Source organism: Ornithorhynchus anatinus, chromosome 2 (genome assembly GCF_004115215.2).
Source record: "Ornithorhynchus anatinus isolate Pmale09 chromosome 2, mOrnAna1.pri.v4, whole genome shotgun sequence".
In the NCBI taxonomy this organism is placed as follows: Eukaryota; Metazoa; Chordata; class Mammalia; order Monotremata; family Ornithorhynchidae; genus Ornithorhynchus; species Ornithorhynchus anatinus.
In genome coordinates, this window is record NC_041729.1 from 34785908 (window position 1) to 34801159 (window position 15252).

The 15252-nt window shown below is 47.4% G+C and overlaps 1 protein-coding gene across 5 annotated transcripts in view; it reads left to right on the top strand.

Annotated features, from left to right (window-relative positions):
* PEMT (phosphatidylethanolamine N-methyltransferase) overlaps positions 1–15252 on the top strand; it is a 157237-nt gene that overhangs the window by 5620 nt on the left and 136365 nt on the right. For 4 of the 5 annotated variants that reach the window (XM_007656627.4, XM_007656632.4, XM_007656619.4 and 1 more), the window contains exon 2: positions 12379–12486. In XM_007656627.4, coding sequence (XP_007654817.1) covers positions 12394–12486 — 93 coding nt within the window. In that variant the 5' untranslated portion in view covers positions 12379–12393. Of the gene's footprint in view, positions 1–9628; positions 9731–12378; positions 12487–15252 lie in introns of those variants that run through there. The other variant, XM_029055328.2, reaches the window with a different exon arrangement.

Sequence of the window (15252 nt, forward strand, 5' to 3'; positions counted from 1 at the left end):
GGCCATTTAAAATAGTTTTGGGGTTTGATATGCACTTGTCGTGTCAAGCATTGTGGTAAACGCTGGGGAAGAAACAAGGTAATCGAATTAGACTCATCTTCTGTCCCGTTCAGGGCTTCCAGTGCCCTTTTCAGGATCCTCTGGGCCATCCCGTCCAGTAATACAAGTGGAAGACTTTTAGTATTTTCAGCAGTAAATAACAATATGTGTATCTCACTTTGCTGCTTCTCTCCTTCTGGGCCGGGTTATTTGCCAGAGTGTTCAGCATTGTGGGATTTTTAGATCTTTCTGATACACCTGAAGTATTCATGTAAAAGTCTTGTTTTTAAACCCCTCAGCAGAGGTAGAATTAGCATCGAACATCCATTCATTCATTCAGTAGTATTTATTGAGCGCTTACTATGTGCAGAGCACTATACTAAGCGCTTGGAATGTACAATTCAGCAACAGATAGAGACAATCCCTGCCCAATGACGGGCTTACAGTCTAATCGATTTGATGCAGTACACTCTACTACTAGGCATTTGGGAAGTACAAAATAATGAAGTGACACATTCCTTGTCTCAGAGTATAAGTGCTCCACAAGGAGTTTACGTGTTAGAGGGAGAGAAACTTAAAACTATTTAGACTGTAAGTTCCCTCTGGACCGTAAGCTCCCCCTTTAATACTGCAAGCTTTCTGTGGGCAGGTATTGTATTTACCAACTCTTTTGAACTCTCCCTAGTGCTTTGCACGCAGTAAGTGCTCACTAGATACCCAGTAAGAGCTCACTAGATACCTTTGATGGATTAATTGTTTACACTTGTGTGGAAGTGCCTACACGAGTGCCATAGAGAGGGTGAATAAGCTCATAAATACTAGAAATGGTTGAAGGGGGTGATAGGAGAAGCAGCGTGGCCTAGGGGATAGAGCACTGGCCTGGGAGTCTAATCCCTGGTCTGCCTTTATCTGCTGTGTGACTTTGGGTAAGTCACTTAACTTCTCTGTGCCTCAGTTACTTTATCTGTAAAATGGGGATTAAAACTGAGAGCCCCATCTGGGACAGGGACTACGTCCAACCTGATTTGCTTCTTTCTAACCCAGAGCTTAGTATAGTGCCTGGCCCCATAATAAACACTTAACAAATGCCACCATTATTTAATAATAATAATGATGGTATTTGATAAGCGCTTACTATGTGCAAAGCACTGTTCTAAGCGCTGGGGAGGATACAAGATGATCAGGTTGTCCCATGTGGATCACAGTCTTAATGCCCATTTTACAGATGAGGGAACGGAGGCCCAGAGAAGTTAAGTGACTCGCCCAAAGTCACCCAGCTGACAAGCAGCGGAGCCGGTATTTGAATCCGTGATCTCTGATTCCCCAGCCCGTGCTCTTTCCACTGAGCCACGCTGGTATGGCTCAGGGTGCAGGGAAATTAACCGGTGAGAGTTTTTTGAAAGAGGTGAGTTTCTTTGAAGGGATTTGAATGAGGGGTGAACTAGTGTCTGATGTGGGGAGGGAGGAAATTCCAAGAGAGGGAACAGAAGAGGGAGAGGCAAGAATAAGGTACAGCTAGAGGTTGTCTCGGAGTACGTAGGTAAGGTCGAGCCAAGGGTAGAGAACCTCGAAGTCAACTGTGAGTCATTTTTGATGTGAAGAGACACAGGCCACCAGTTAGGGGTTTTGAGGAGAGAAAAGAAGTGGGCTGAGCGGCACCTCAGGAAGATGATCTGTGCGGCGGTGCATTGTAGAGTTTGGAGCGTGGAGAGGCCAGTGGCCGGAAGACCAACAAACCTAGCCTAGCCGAGGCGAGACCAAATCTTATCCCAAACTGCTGGTGGTTTGGGTGGAGAAGAAGGGGTGGGTATGGGAGATGCACTGGATTCAGCAGGTGTCCTGACAGTAAAGTTGGTCTCTAGACTGTAAGCTCATCTCTGAAAAATAACCTTGTTATGGGCAGGGAATGTGTCCGCTAATTCTGTTGAAGTGTACTCTCCCAAGTGCTTAGTACAGTGCCCTGCACATAGTAAGCACTCAGTAAATATTATTGACGCATTGACTGGATGTGAGTTGAACGAGAGTGAGCAGTGAAGGATGACACCAACGTGGTGGTCTTCTGGGGTCGGGGGGATGGTGACAGCCCCTCCGAGATCAACAGAATTCCACAGTAACCACTGATTTTTTCATTACCTCAGTCCACTCATCTCAAATAGAGTTTGAAATATTGCACAGAGAGCAGACTTAGTAGTGACTTTTTTGGGTCCCGTTTATGTCTCGCCTCTGTGTATCTCTTGGCCTGCTGTTAGATGACACCTCTCCCTCTGATTAAGAGGATTAGACCAAGAACATAACGTTTGGTTGATGCCCTCTCCTTGATCTGGGTTTCTATTAGGAGGATTTGTATCCTCACTAATCTGGGGAATTCAGAGATCGGCCATGAGACTCAGCATGAGTGCGAAGGGAGCCGTACTCCTCGGTGTCCGTGGCGTGAAAGCTTATCGGGGTGCTATCCATCATCGAGTGATAAAAGCTCAGCCCAGCATGCCATCCATCAGCTGTCCTTGGGCTTGGCGTGTGCAGCCATTTATCGGTTAGCTCAGACTTAGAATTAACACTGAGGAAAGAAGCAGCGTGACCTAGTGGCAAGAGTTCAGGCTTGGGAGTCAGACGACGTGGGTTCTAATCCCATCTCCGTCACTTGTGTGCTGTGTGACCTTGGGCAAGTCACTAAATTTATCTGTACCTCAGTCACCTCATCTGTAAAATGGGGAATAAGACTGTGAGCCCCATGTGGGACAGGGACCATGTCCAACCTGACTATCTTGTACCTACCCCAGGGCTTAGAACAGTGCTTGACATATAGTAAGCCCTTAACAAATACAATAATTATTAATTATTATAATTGTTATTAGGGAACCAACTGGGCCAGCTTCTTCCCTGGCAGCTGACCCTCTCCCAAGCCAAAGGGGACGGGGAGAGTATAAGACATTGCTTCTCTCACATTGAGGAAAGGTGGCTTAGCTTTATCGCCTCCATTGAGAGGTCCCATGTGTTTGGCAGTGCTCATCCCAGGAAATCATTTTTTCTAGTGGATTATTAGAGTGGTAGAGGCAAAGGAAAGAATGAAGTTTAATGGAAAAACTCCTAGAGTAGGAGTCAGAAGTTCTGAGTTATAGCATGAGCGCTGCCATTTATTTACTCTGTGACCTTGGACAAGTCACTGAACCTCTCTGGGTATCAGTTCCCTCCATTTGTTAAGAGGGACTACTGATACCTGTCACCTGGGCTTTTTCACCAGGAAGGTGTGTAGATAAATGGGAATATCATTGTGAAGTTTTTGGACAGTTTCACTGGAGTGTGAAGTTGATGCTGGCTCCTGGCTTTTCTTTGTCCAGGTCTCCCAGAAAACCCTTTTTTTTGCTCTGAGAATATTCATGTGAAGTGCTTGATTCCCCTACAGCAAAAATGTGACAGTTCAGGATCCCGTGCTGTTCCATAGCCTAGGAAGTAACCCGTCCTTTGTCCAACCCAATTAACTTGTACATACCCCAGCGCTTAGAACAGTGTTTGACACACAGTAAACACTTAACAAATACCAAAGAAAAAGGCTTTCACCCAATGGAAGTGCATGTATTCCCCAATTGTGGATTTAACTTTGCCATCCTTAGGAGAAGCAGGATCACTGAGAGAGCGTGTCAGCTTTGAGAGGTGGAGAGAGTTGGTGAGTGACTGTGGCGGCGAGGAGAATAATTTGGTTTCTGAGCTCTAGTCCCTGCCAGGGGGCTAGCCAGGGTGCCCTTGGAGCTGCTGGACACCAGCTTTTGGACTGAAGGGTGGCAGCGGGGGCAAGCCAGCGTAGAGTGTTCTGGGGAGAGTTCTGCACATGGGAGAGGAGGTACGGAGGGTGGCAGAAACCCCTTGTCCCTTCAGGATGGATCAGACCGGGAACTCTATTTCCATTCTTGTATTTTATTCATTCATTTATTCATTCAATTGTATTCATTCATTCAATCGTATTTATTGAGCGCTTATTATGTGCAGAGCACTGTACTAATCGCATGGAAAGTACAATTAAGCAACAAATAGAAACAATCCCTGCCCACACCAGGCTCACAGTCTAGAAACAGGAGACAGACATCAAAATGGTGTCTGCTTCCCCAGCTAGAATGGAAGTTCTCTGAGAGCGGGGATCGTGTTTACTAAATCTTTTGGACCCTGCCGGCCACTTGGTATAGTGCTAAGCGCTCGACAAATACAGTTGCTTATCTGATATAACTGAGGCACAGATCACTCTGAAGAAAGGGGTTGGGTGCCTGGGTGATTCATCTTCTGTGTCCTGGGACTTGTCAGGAAGTCCAGGATTAACCGAGTTCATTTGAATTTAACCTTTCTCAGATGGAGGCCTATTCTTAGATTTTTTTAGAAGGCTCCCCTCCCCACCAGTGTCGTGGCCGCTGCACTGAAGGGGGGTGAACATAGCAGCACTGAGGGGGCAAGGGCTCCCCCCCAACAACACTGAGGGGGTAGGGGCTTCCCACCGCAACACTGAGGGGGCGAGGACTTCCCACCACATCACTCTCCAGGCCCCTGTCCGGGGACCAGAGATTTCTGATGAAAAGCCCGGCGTGGGAAGCCCTGTAGGAACTCACTCTTTGGATGTTTGTCAGAGCCTAGGCTGTAACAGCAGCGGAGGCACACTGTTATTTCTTTCTGCCTGGCCTGGCTTTTCTCCCATTTTATTTTAGAGTTAAAACAGGAAAGGTTAGCCAGCCCTTGTTCAGGTTAGCAGTTCCACCCCAAGTGGGTGGATGGATCAATCAGTCAATCAGAAGTATTTATTGAGAATCTGCTGTGTGCAGAGCACTGTACTAAGTGCTTAGGAGAGTACAGTAGAATTACAAGATGTTCATTCATTCATTCAATAGTATTTATTGAGCGCTTACTATGTGCAGAGCACTGTACTAAGCGCTTGGGATGAACAAGTCGGCAACAGATAGAGACAGTCCCTGCTGTTTGACGGGCTTACAGTCTAATCGGGGGAGACGGACAGATGAGAACGATGGCAATAAATAGAGTCAAGGGGAAGAACATCTTGAAAAACAATGGCAACTAAATAGAATCAAGGCGATGTACAATTCATTAACAAAATAAATAGGGTAACGAAAATATATACAGTTGAGCGGACGAGTACAGTGCTGTGGGGATGGGAAGGGAGAGGTGGAGGAGCAGAGGGAAAAGGGGAAAAAGAGGGTTAAGCTGCAGAGAGGTAAAGGGGGGATGGCAGAGGGAGTAGAGGGAGAAGAGGAGCTCAGTCTGGGAACGCCTCTTGGAGGAGGTGAGTTTTAAGTAGGGTTTTGAAGAGGGAAAGAGAATCAGTTTGGCGGAGGTGAGGAGGGAGGGCGTTCCGGGACCGCGGGAGGACGTGACCCGGGGGTCGACGGCGGGATAGGCGAGACCGAGGGACGGTGAGGAGGTGGGCGGCGGAGGAGCGGAGCGTGCGGGGTGGGTGGTAGAAAGAGAGAAGGGAGGAGAGGTAGGAAGGGGCGAGGTGATGGAGAGCCTTGAAGCCTAGAGTGAGGAGTTTTTGTTTGGAGCGGAGGTTGATAGGCAACCACTGGAGTTGTTTAATAAGGGGAGTGACATGCCCAGATCGTTTCTGCAGGAAGATGAGCCGGGCAGCGGAGTGAAGAATAGACTGGAGCGGGGCGAGAGAGGAGGAAGAGAGGTCAGAGAGAAGGCTGACACGGTAGTCTAGCTGGGATATAACGAGAGCCCGTAACAGTAAGGTAGCCGTCTGGGTGGAGAGGAAAGGGCGGATCTTGGCGATATTGTAGAGGTGAAACCGGCAGGTCTCGGTAACGGATAGGATGTGTGGGGTGAACAAGAGAGACAAGTCAAGGATGACACCGAGATCGCGGGCCCGAGAGATGGGAAGGATGGTCGTGCCATCCACGGTGATAGAGAAGTCCGGGAGAGGACCGGGTTTGGGAGGGAAGATGAGGAGCTCAGTCTTGCTCATGTTGAGTTTTAGGTGGCGGGCCGACATCCAGGTGGAGACATCCCGGAGGCAGGAGGAGATGTGAGCCTGAAGGGAGGGGGAGAGGACAGGGGCGGAGATGTAGATCTGCGTGTCATCTGCGTAGAGATGGTAGTCAAAGCCGTGAGAGCGAATGAGTTCACCGAGGGAGTGAGTGTAAATGGAGAACAGAAGAGGGCCAAGAAACTGACCCTTGAGGAACTCCAACAGTTAAAGGATGGGAGGGGGAGGAGGCGCCAGCGAAGGAGACCGAGAATGACCGGCCAGAGAGGTAAGAGGAGAACCGGGAGAGGACAGAGTCCGAGAAGCCAAGGTGAGATAAGGTATGGAGGAGGAGGGGATGGTCGACAGTGTCAAAGGCAGCAGAGAGGTCAAGGAGGATCAGAATGGAGTAGGAGCCATTGGATTTGGCAAGAAGGAGGTCACGGGTGACCTTAGAGAGAGCAGTCTCAGTAGAGTGGAGGGGACGGAAGCCAGATTGGAGGGGGTCTAGGAGAGAATGGGAGTTAAGGAATTCTAAGCATCGATTGTAGACGACTCGTTCTAGGATTTTGGAAAGGAAGGGTAGTAGGGAGATAGGGCGATAACTGGAGGGGGAAGTGGGGTCAAGAGCGGGTTTTTTTAGGATGGGGGAGACGTGGGCATGTTTGAAGGCAGAGGGGAAGGAGCCCTTGGAGATTGAGTGGTTAAAACTAGAAGTTAAGGAAGGGAGGAGGGCAGGGGCGATGGTTTTAATAAGGTGAGAGGGAATGGGGTCCGAGGCGCAGGTGGAGGGGGTGGCACTTGCGAGGTGATACTTGCCCTCCAGGAGTTTAAAATATAAAGGGAAAGGGTGACATAAAATAGCTTACCAGTAGGAGAAGAGAAAGGAAAACGGATATGTAGATGAATAAGCACATATGTAATAGGTTGTGTAGGTTATACAAGTCTAGTTAGCACAGAAATGTACATGTAATCATTGGGGAATAAAATGGGGAGGAGAGAAATTAATCAGGAAGATTCCCTGTAGGAAATGAACTTTCAGAAGCGCTTTGACAATGGGGAAAGATCTAATGTGGGAGATTTGAGCAGGGAGGGAGTTATGGGCAGGAGGAAAGGCGGGAGCAGGTCGGCGGTGGGAGAGATGAAAACGAGACCTAGCGAGTAGGTTAGCTTAAAAGGAATGAAGATTGTGGGTGAATGGACAGGGAGGCATTTAGATCAGTGTGGGTGGGCGGGCACTGCCTGACCCAAAAAGGGGGCTGTTTTTTGCGTCTCAGAGGGCCCCTTGGGTCGATCTTCTGGGCTCACTTCACCTCTGCCGGTCACATGCCCTTAGTGGCTTTTCCGCCAGCTGGAATGACAGCAAACCTGTATTTCACGCTCTCTCCCTTTCCCGATTTCCTAAGGCAATAGTTTTAATGGCCTGGATGGGCCCACGTACCCTGGGGATCCAGGCCCTCACCACTGCAATGAGTGATTGGGAAATGATCAAGGTCTCCCCCTGCTACTGAGGTATCTTCGCTCTCGGCCCGCCCCTCGATCATCCAGGAGCAGACACAACTCCACCAATAGTGAGAACCAGATCATCACACTCCAATCAGTCAACTGATCAATTGTATCTATAGAACGCATACTGTGTGAAGAGCACTGTTATAAGTGCTTGGAAGAGAACACCACAACAATAGAGCAGATATATTCCCTGCCCACAACAAGCTTACACAAAGGTTCTTTAAGATGCAAGACCTGGAGAATCAGCAGGGGAACTGTGGCCCGGGACTCACAATCCGAGAGTTTAAGCCGCTGGTGGGCAGGGATCTCTTCTGCTCCCTTTGTTCTACTATACTTTCCCCAACGCTCTGCACACAGTAAGCACTCAGTAAATGCCATTCAGGAATCAGTCGATTGATACGAAGCCAGACCCTCAGCTGGGCTCCATCGGAGAACAGTTTGTATTTCAGGTTTAGATGAGGTAGACGTTTCTGGACTTCTTGTAAAGTCTGGGCCTCCTCACCTGCTGAAGAAAATCCCTTCCTGATCCCCCAACAATCCCAGATACCCCCATGCGTTGGACATTTCACCATTTACAAACAGTTGTAAATATTTGTGATTTCCATCCGAAAGACTGTAAAAACAAAGCCCAGGCTGCACTGGCCAGCTCTCCTGAGTGTTGAAATCCAACCATGCATCCCAGGAGTGCAAGAACAGAGTCCCCAACCACAAAGGTATTCATTAACCAGTTGGGGCCACGTGTATCCCCAAATCTGCCACGTTCAATCGGAAATGTGTTGTTTCTCACCTCCCTAATTGCTCAGACCTTTCCCAAGTCAAATGCAACCGATTGCGTTGGCCTAGGATCATCCTGATGGCAGATGGAAAACTTTTGGAGAATACCAGGGATTTTAAAAATCTTTACAACGTCCCTCATGGTCGTCAGAGAACATAAAAAACACCTCTTGCAATTGGTTTGCATTGTAAGCTCCTCCTCTACGCTTTAAGCTTCTTGTGGTCAGGGAACGTGTCTGCCACCTCTGTTAGATTGTACTCAAGATCTTAAGTGATTTTAAAATTTTTTTCTATTTTTTTAAGGTGATGTTAAGCATTTACTGTGTGCCAGGCACTGTTCTAAGTGCTAGGGTAGCTTCATGACAGCAGGTTGGACATCGTCCATGACCGACCTGGGGTTCACAGACTTAATCGTCATTTTCAGATGATGTAACTGAGACATAGAAGTTGTGACTTGCCCAAGGTCACACAGCAGACAGGCAGAGGTCCTCTGCCTCCCAGGCCCATGCTGTTTTCAGTGGGCCATGTTGCTTTTCAAGTGCTTAGTACAGTGTTCTGCAAACAATAGGCGTTCAGTAAATATGATTAATTGATTGATTCTTCTACACCCCCCCCCCCAACCCCCCGAGATAGTAGCATAGGGATGGAGAAGCAGCGTGGCGCAGTGGAAAGAGCACGGGCTTTGGAGTCAGGGCTCATGAGTTCGAATCCCAGCTCTGCCATTTGTCAGCTGTGTGACTGTGGGCAAGTCACTTAACTTCTCTGTGCCTCAGTTCCCTCATCTGTAAAATGGGGGTTAAGACTGTGAGCCCCACGTGGGACAACCTGATTCCCCTGTGTCTACCCCAGCGCTTAGAACAGTGCTCTGCACATAGTAAGCGCTTAACAAATACCAACATTATTATTATGGAGAGGGCAGAAATTACTGTCAGTCAGACAAATGCTCTGACATAGGCATTCCTGGAGAGACTAAATCACACTTGGTTCCCAAATCTTTGGTGTGGCTTCTGTGGGGAAGGAGGATTGGCACCTAAAATTCAGTTTTCCCTGAGCAGATGAGGGCAAAGAGTGGAGTTTGAATGATTACATTTCTTTCCCCAAATGCGCCTACCCTTCCGTTTATCACCACAGCGTTTCCCGTAGGCCAAATACTGACTCTGGTGGGCGAGAGGTTGAGGGAGCATAAATATCTTAAATACTAGGCTAGTACGTGATTTCTGGCAAACAGGCTTCTTCCAAGCTTCCTTGCTCTTACTGGGATTTTTTTTTTTTTTTTTTTACATTTGGAACACTTTATTCACAGGACCAGCGGATGCTGAATGTTCAAGCTGAGCTCATTTGAGTAAACTGATCAGAGTCTGAAGGCAGAACAGAAATTGATTCATCAGAATCTTGACTGCCAAACATCCATACCACTTAAGAGCCACTAAGTCTGAGCTGGAAAAGGTAGAGAAGGAAACAGAAGAGTCAAAATTGTGACCATCGTTAGCCTTTGTGGAGATTTTACTGGGTTTTAGACCCCATACATGGTGGATAGAAAGACCAGCCCACAGGAAATTTTTCTTCTAGATGCCCCAAGAAGCCAGTGAGTTTTTGAGAAGTTTAAAGGGGCGTCCAAGGAAGGAGAAAATAGGGTTTCTTCTTCAGTGAGTTTGTAGTGTAATCTCAGTCGGTCAGTGGTATTTATTGAGCACTCTGTGCAAAGGACTGTTCTAAGCACTTGAGAAAGTGGAATATAATAGAGTTTGTCGACATGATCCTTGTGCAGAGGACTACTTTAAGCACTTGAGGAAGTGTAATATAATAGAGTTTGTAGTTGTGATCCCTGCCTGCAAGGAGTTTACAGTTCATTCATATTTACTGAGCGCTTATCTTGTGCAAAACACTGTACTGAGCGCTTGGGAGAGTACAGTATAACACATTACTGCCAACAATGAGCTCACAGTCTAGAGGGGGTGACAGACATATACTTAAATAAATTACAGATATATACAAATACATACATATGTGCTGTGCAGTCTATAGTAAAGTCAAATGCACCCCAACCGACTTCTCCCCCGCCACCCCCATCCCAATATAGTTTGAGAATGATGTTGAAGTCTCCTGTCGAGCCAGAGAATTGGGACTTTGGGCCCAAGAACTAGCAGGGGAATTGATTATAGTGCTAGCAGCGTGGTTTAGTGGAAAGGGCATGGGTTTAGGAGTCAGAGGTCATGGGTTCTAAACCCGGCTCTGCCACTTATCAGCTGTGTGACTTTGGGCATGTCACTTAACTTCTCTGTGCCTCAGTTACCTCATCTGTAAAATGGGGATTAAAACTTTGAGCCCCAAGTGGGACAACCTGATTACCTTGTATCAACCCCAGTGCTTAGAACAGTGCTTTGCACATAGCGCTTAACAGATGCCATCATTATCATTATTAGTGGCTTGTGCAGCACATTGCAAAGTGCACAAAAGTTGTTTTTATGGTGTTTTTTTACCTGCAGGATCCATTTGCTGCAAAGCGGCTGCCACAGAGTGGTGATACTGTACCACTGTGCCTTAACCCAGTAGTTAATTGCCTTGGTAGCTGCTGTAGTCTTTGCCACCTATATTAGCTATTTTTCAGGATTCCTGCTTGGCCTTTCCACCTGTGGAATGTCCTTAATCATTCAGTGGTGTCTACTGAGTGCATACTGTGTGCATTACACTGTACTGAGTGCTTGGGAGCATGTGAAGAGTAATGTGGCCTAGTGGAAAAAGCATAGGCCTCGGAGTCAGAGTTACCTGTGTTCTAATTCCAGCTCTGCCACATACCTGCTGTGTGACCTTGGGCAAGTCACTTAACCTCTCTGCACCTCAGTTTCTTATCTTTAAAATGGGGACTCAGTACCTGTTCTCCCACCTACTTAGGCTGCAAGAATGGGGCCAGAATATCTTGTATCTGCTCCAGTGTTTAGTGCAGTGCTTGGCACATAGTAAGTCCCTAACTTACCACAGTTATTATTACATTACAGAGTGGATGCACATGAATGCTGAGTAGTTTACAGTTTACACTGGGGAGGCACATTAGGAGAGATTAGGGAAATAATAGATTCTTTGGTCAGAAGCCTTCATCTCTGAAGGTATGGCCCCAACTAGCCCACTCTAGTCTGTGAGTTTGTTGTGGGCAGGGAATGTGTCTACCAACTCTGTTATACTGTACTCTCCCAAGCACTTAGTACAGTGCCCTGAACACAGGAAACGCTCAATAAATATCAGTGATGGATTGATTGAACTAGCCATGCACTTAGTACAGTGCCCTGGACACGGGAAACGCTCAATAAATATGAGTGATCGATTGATGGAACTAGCAATTCCCCATTTGCAGAACGAAGAATAGAACCCAAAGCTTCTGGTTCCTACAGCCATGCTTTGTCCAATGGGCCAACAGGAGGGCTAGCTTCAAGAATAAGGAAATAATGATAATAAGACCTTGCATTTCTATAGCACCTTTCTTCTCCAGACATCTAAACACTTCCCTATCTACAGTCTCAGTTTTTTCCCCTACCCAGTGAAGTCAAGAGAGGTTGGAACCGGTGTCCCCATTTCACTGGGGAGGAGATGGAGACACAGAGAAGTGATTTGCCCAAAGCCAAATGGTGAATCGTGGAAAGAGCTGGCACTCAGGGGTCCTAGCTCCAAGCTCAGTGGTCCTTTCACTGTCCGAGAGTTGGGAAAAGTATGAGTAAAAGACAGACGTAGGCTGTTATGTAAGAAGTAACCCAAACAGCCTAACAAAATAGATCTTAAAAGCCCAGACGTGCCACATCCCAGTTGTAAAAGGAGTGCGTGCATTTGAGAAAGAAATTGAGCAAGTATGTCTCCACCTCTGAAATCGAGCCCCACGGGGTGGTAGGGGGAAGGGTGATCAGGCAGTGCCCAGCTGCCTGGGCCTGCAGCTCTAGTGAGAGTAAAGTTGACTGTTGACACAACCCTCCGAAGAGGATGGAGGATCCTAGAGGGGAGTGTTAAGGAACAGCCTCCAGCCTCCAGACCCCCGCTCCCCGAGCATTCAGGAGCAATGGCATACTTGGTTCTTGGTCCCCCAGCTAACTCGGCTCCATTCCTTTCAGGTGGATCTTTCCGGTATGACCAAACTGCTCGGCTATGTCGACCTGGCAGATTTCAGCTTTGTGGCTGCGGTCCTGTGCATCATCTTTAATCCCCTTTTCTGGAACCTGGTAAGCCCCACCCACAATGCTTCTTCAGTCTAGGGCCACCTCTCCACTGCAATGGCTGACTACCTTGCCTCTGGAAATCACGGGGTTGTGACTTCCTTTGCCATTACAGTTCCCTTTAGGGTTTTCCTCTGCTGTTTCAGTCAAGCATGGCGTCCCTCATTCCCTCTCTTCCCTGCCCTCCTTCCAAGGAGTCGGACTAGAAGAAAGAAGCGTCAACCTCAGACTGATTTCTGAAATGTGTTAACACCAATCACTACCACTGCCATGAGGGAAGAGAATTTGGTCAAGTTTCTGAAGGGAATCAGAAGGATACACCACTTGGAAAGGGGCTGGGATACAATAGTTGTACCTCTTGCTTAAGCCATAGCATTGTTTCTTCCCAAAATTCCCTTAGAAGGGAAGACCTTTACAGAGCATCGGAGGTTAATAGCTGCCCTATTTTCTGGATCTCCCTCCTCTGGAATCAATCAGTGGTATTGACTTTTTACTATGTACAGAACACTGTCCTAAGCACTTGGGAGAGTGAGAAGCAGTGTGGCTCAGTGGAAAGAGCCAAGGCTTGGGAGTCAGAGGTCTTGGGTTTGTATCCCGGCTCTGCCATTTGTCAGCTGTGTGACTGTGGGCAAATTACTTAACTTCTCTGTGCCTCAGTTACCTCATCTGTAAAATGGGGATTAACTGTGAGCCTCACGTGGGACAATTTACAGATTACCCTGTATCTACCCCAGCGCTTACAACAGTGCTCTGCGCATAGTAAGCGCTTAACAAATACCAACATTATTATTATTGTTACAGTACATCAGAATTAGCAGGTATGTTCCCTGCCCAGAATGAGCATACAGTCCATTCATTCAGTAGTATTTATTGAGTGCTTACTATGTGCAGAGCACTGTACTAAGCGCTTGGAATGTACAAATCGGTAACAGATAGAGACAGTCCTTGCCCTTTGACTGGCTTACAGTCTAATCGGGGGAGACAGACAGACAAAAACAATAGCAATAAATAGAATCAAGGGGATGAACATCTCATTAAAACAATAGCAATAAATAGAATCACGGTGATGTACATCTCATTAACAAAATAAATAGGGTAATGAAAATATATACAGTTGAGCGGACTAGCACGGTGCTGAGGGGAGGGGAAGGGAGAGGGGAAGGAGCAGAGGGAAAGGGGGGAAGAGAGGGCTTAGCTGAGGGGAGGTGAAGGGGGGATAGAGGGGGAGCAGAGGGAAAAGGGGGAGCTCAGTCTGGGAAGGCCTCTTGAAGGAGGTGAGCTCTTAGTAGGGTTTTGAAGAGGGGAAGAGAATTAGTTTGGCGGAAATGAGGAGGGAGGACATTCCAGGACCGTGGGAGGATGTGGTACATGGAAGTCCAGAGAATGATGGCAGCAGGTCTCAGGATCTCTCAGCTCCGCAGCAGGCTAAATCCAGGATATCAGCCTTTCATCTGCCAGCCTCTGCGACCAAGCTGGTAGGGTGACTTCAGGGGTCACACAATGGGAAAAGGTGCTCTGGAAGTCTTCTTTTGTCAGGGCTAAAGAGCCTCTATTACTCTATTAAGAGAGGCAGCATGGCTCAGTGGAAAGAGCCTGGGCTTGGGAGTCAGAGGTCATGGGTTGGAATTCCAGCTTGTCAGCTGTGTGACTATGGGCAAGTCACTTAACTTCTCTGTGCCTCAGTTACCTCATCTGTAAAATGGCTGTTAACTGTGAGCCTCACGTGGATCAACCTGATTACCCTGTATCTACCCCAGCGCTTAGTGCTTTGCACATAGTAAGCACTCAACAAATACCAACATTTTATTTTTAGTCTTCTTTATAACCCAAGGAGTGAGTCTGGGCCTGGAAGTCAGAAAGACCTGGGTTTTAATCCTGGCTCCGCCACTTTCCTTTTGTGTAGCCTTAGGCAAGTCACTTCACTTCCCTGTGCCTCAGTCACCTCCTCTGTACAGTGGGAATTGAAACTGTGAGCCACATGTGGGATATTGACTGTGTCCAACTTAATTTGCTTGTATCCACCCCAGTGTTTAGAACAGTGCCTAGCACAAAGGGCTTAACAAATTCCATAATTATTATGCTGATTTACAATCACTTTTGAGGATCAACACGAAGCGGTTTTGTTTTTTATGGTATTTGGGCTGCAATAAATGCAAGCTAGTCAGTTTGGTCACAGTCCATGTGTGACCATCTTAATGCTCATTTTACAGATGAGGTAGCTGAGGCACAGAGAAATTCAGTCATTACTCAAGGTCACACAGCAGACAAGTGGCAGAGCTGGGATTAGAACCCAGTCCTTCCAACTTCCAGGCTCGTACTCTTTCCACTAGGCCCTGCTTCTTCCCATATTTATTGTTTGGGGAAACCATGGGGGTGAAGTGGAAAAACATGTTTTTTCCTTTTCTTTTATCACTAAAATGTCCTGATTACCCTGCCAATTCATAGGGGACAGAGCACTGAAGCTTCTGAGTCCTAGAGAGGCACTGTGGATCAGTGGAAAGAGCACGGGCTTAGGAGTCAGGGGTCACGGGTTCTAATCCCGGCTCTGCCACCTGTCAGCTGTGTGACTTCGGGCAAGTCACTTCACTTCTCGGTGCCTCAGTTACCTCTACTGTAAGATGGGGATTAAGACTGTGAGCCCCACGTGGAACAACCTGATTCCCTTGTATCTACCCCAGCACTTAGAACAGTGCTGGGCACATAGTAAGTGCTTAACAAATACCAACATTATTATTCTATGCTGGTAGGCCATATCCTTCTATGGAGGCCCGC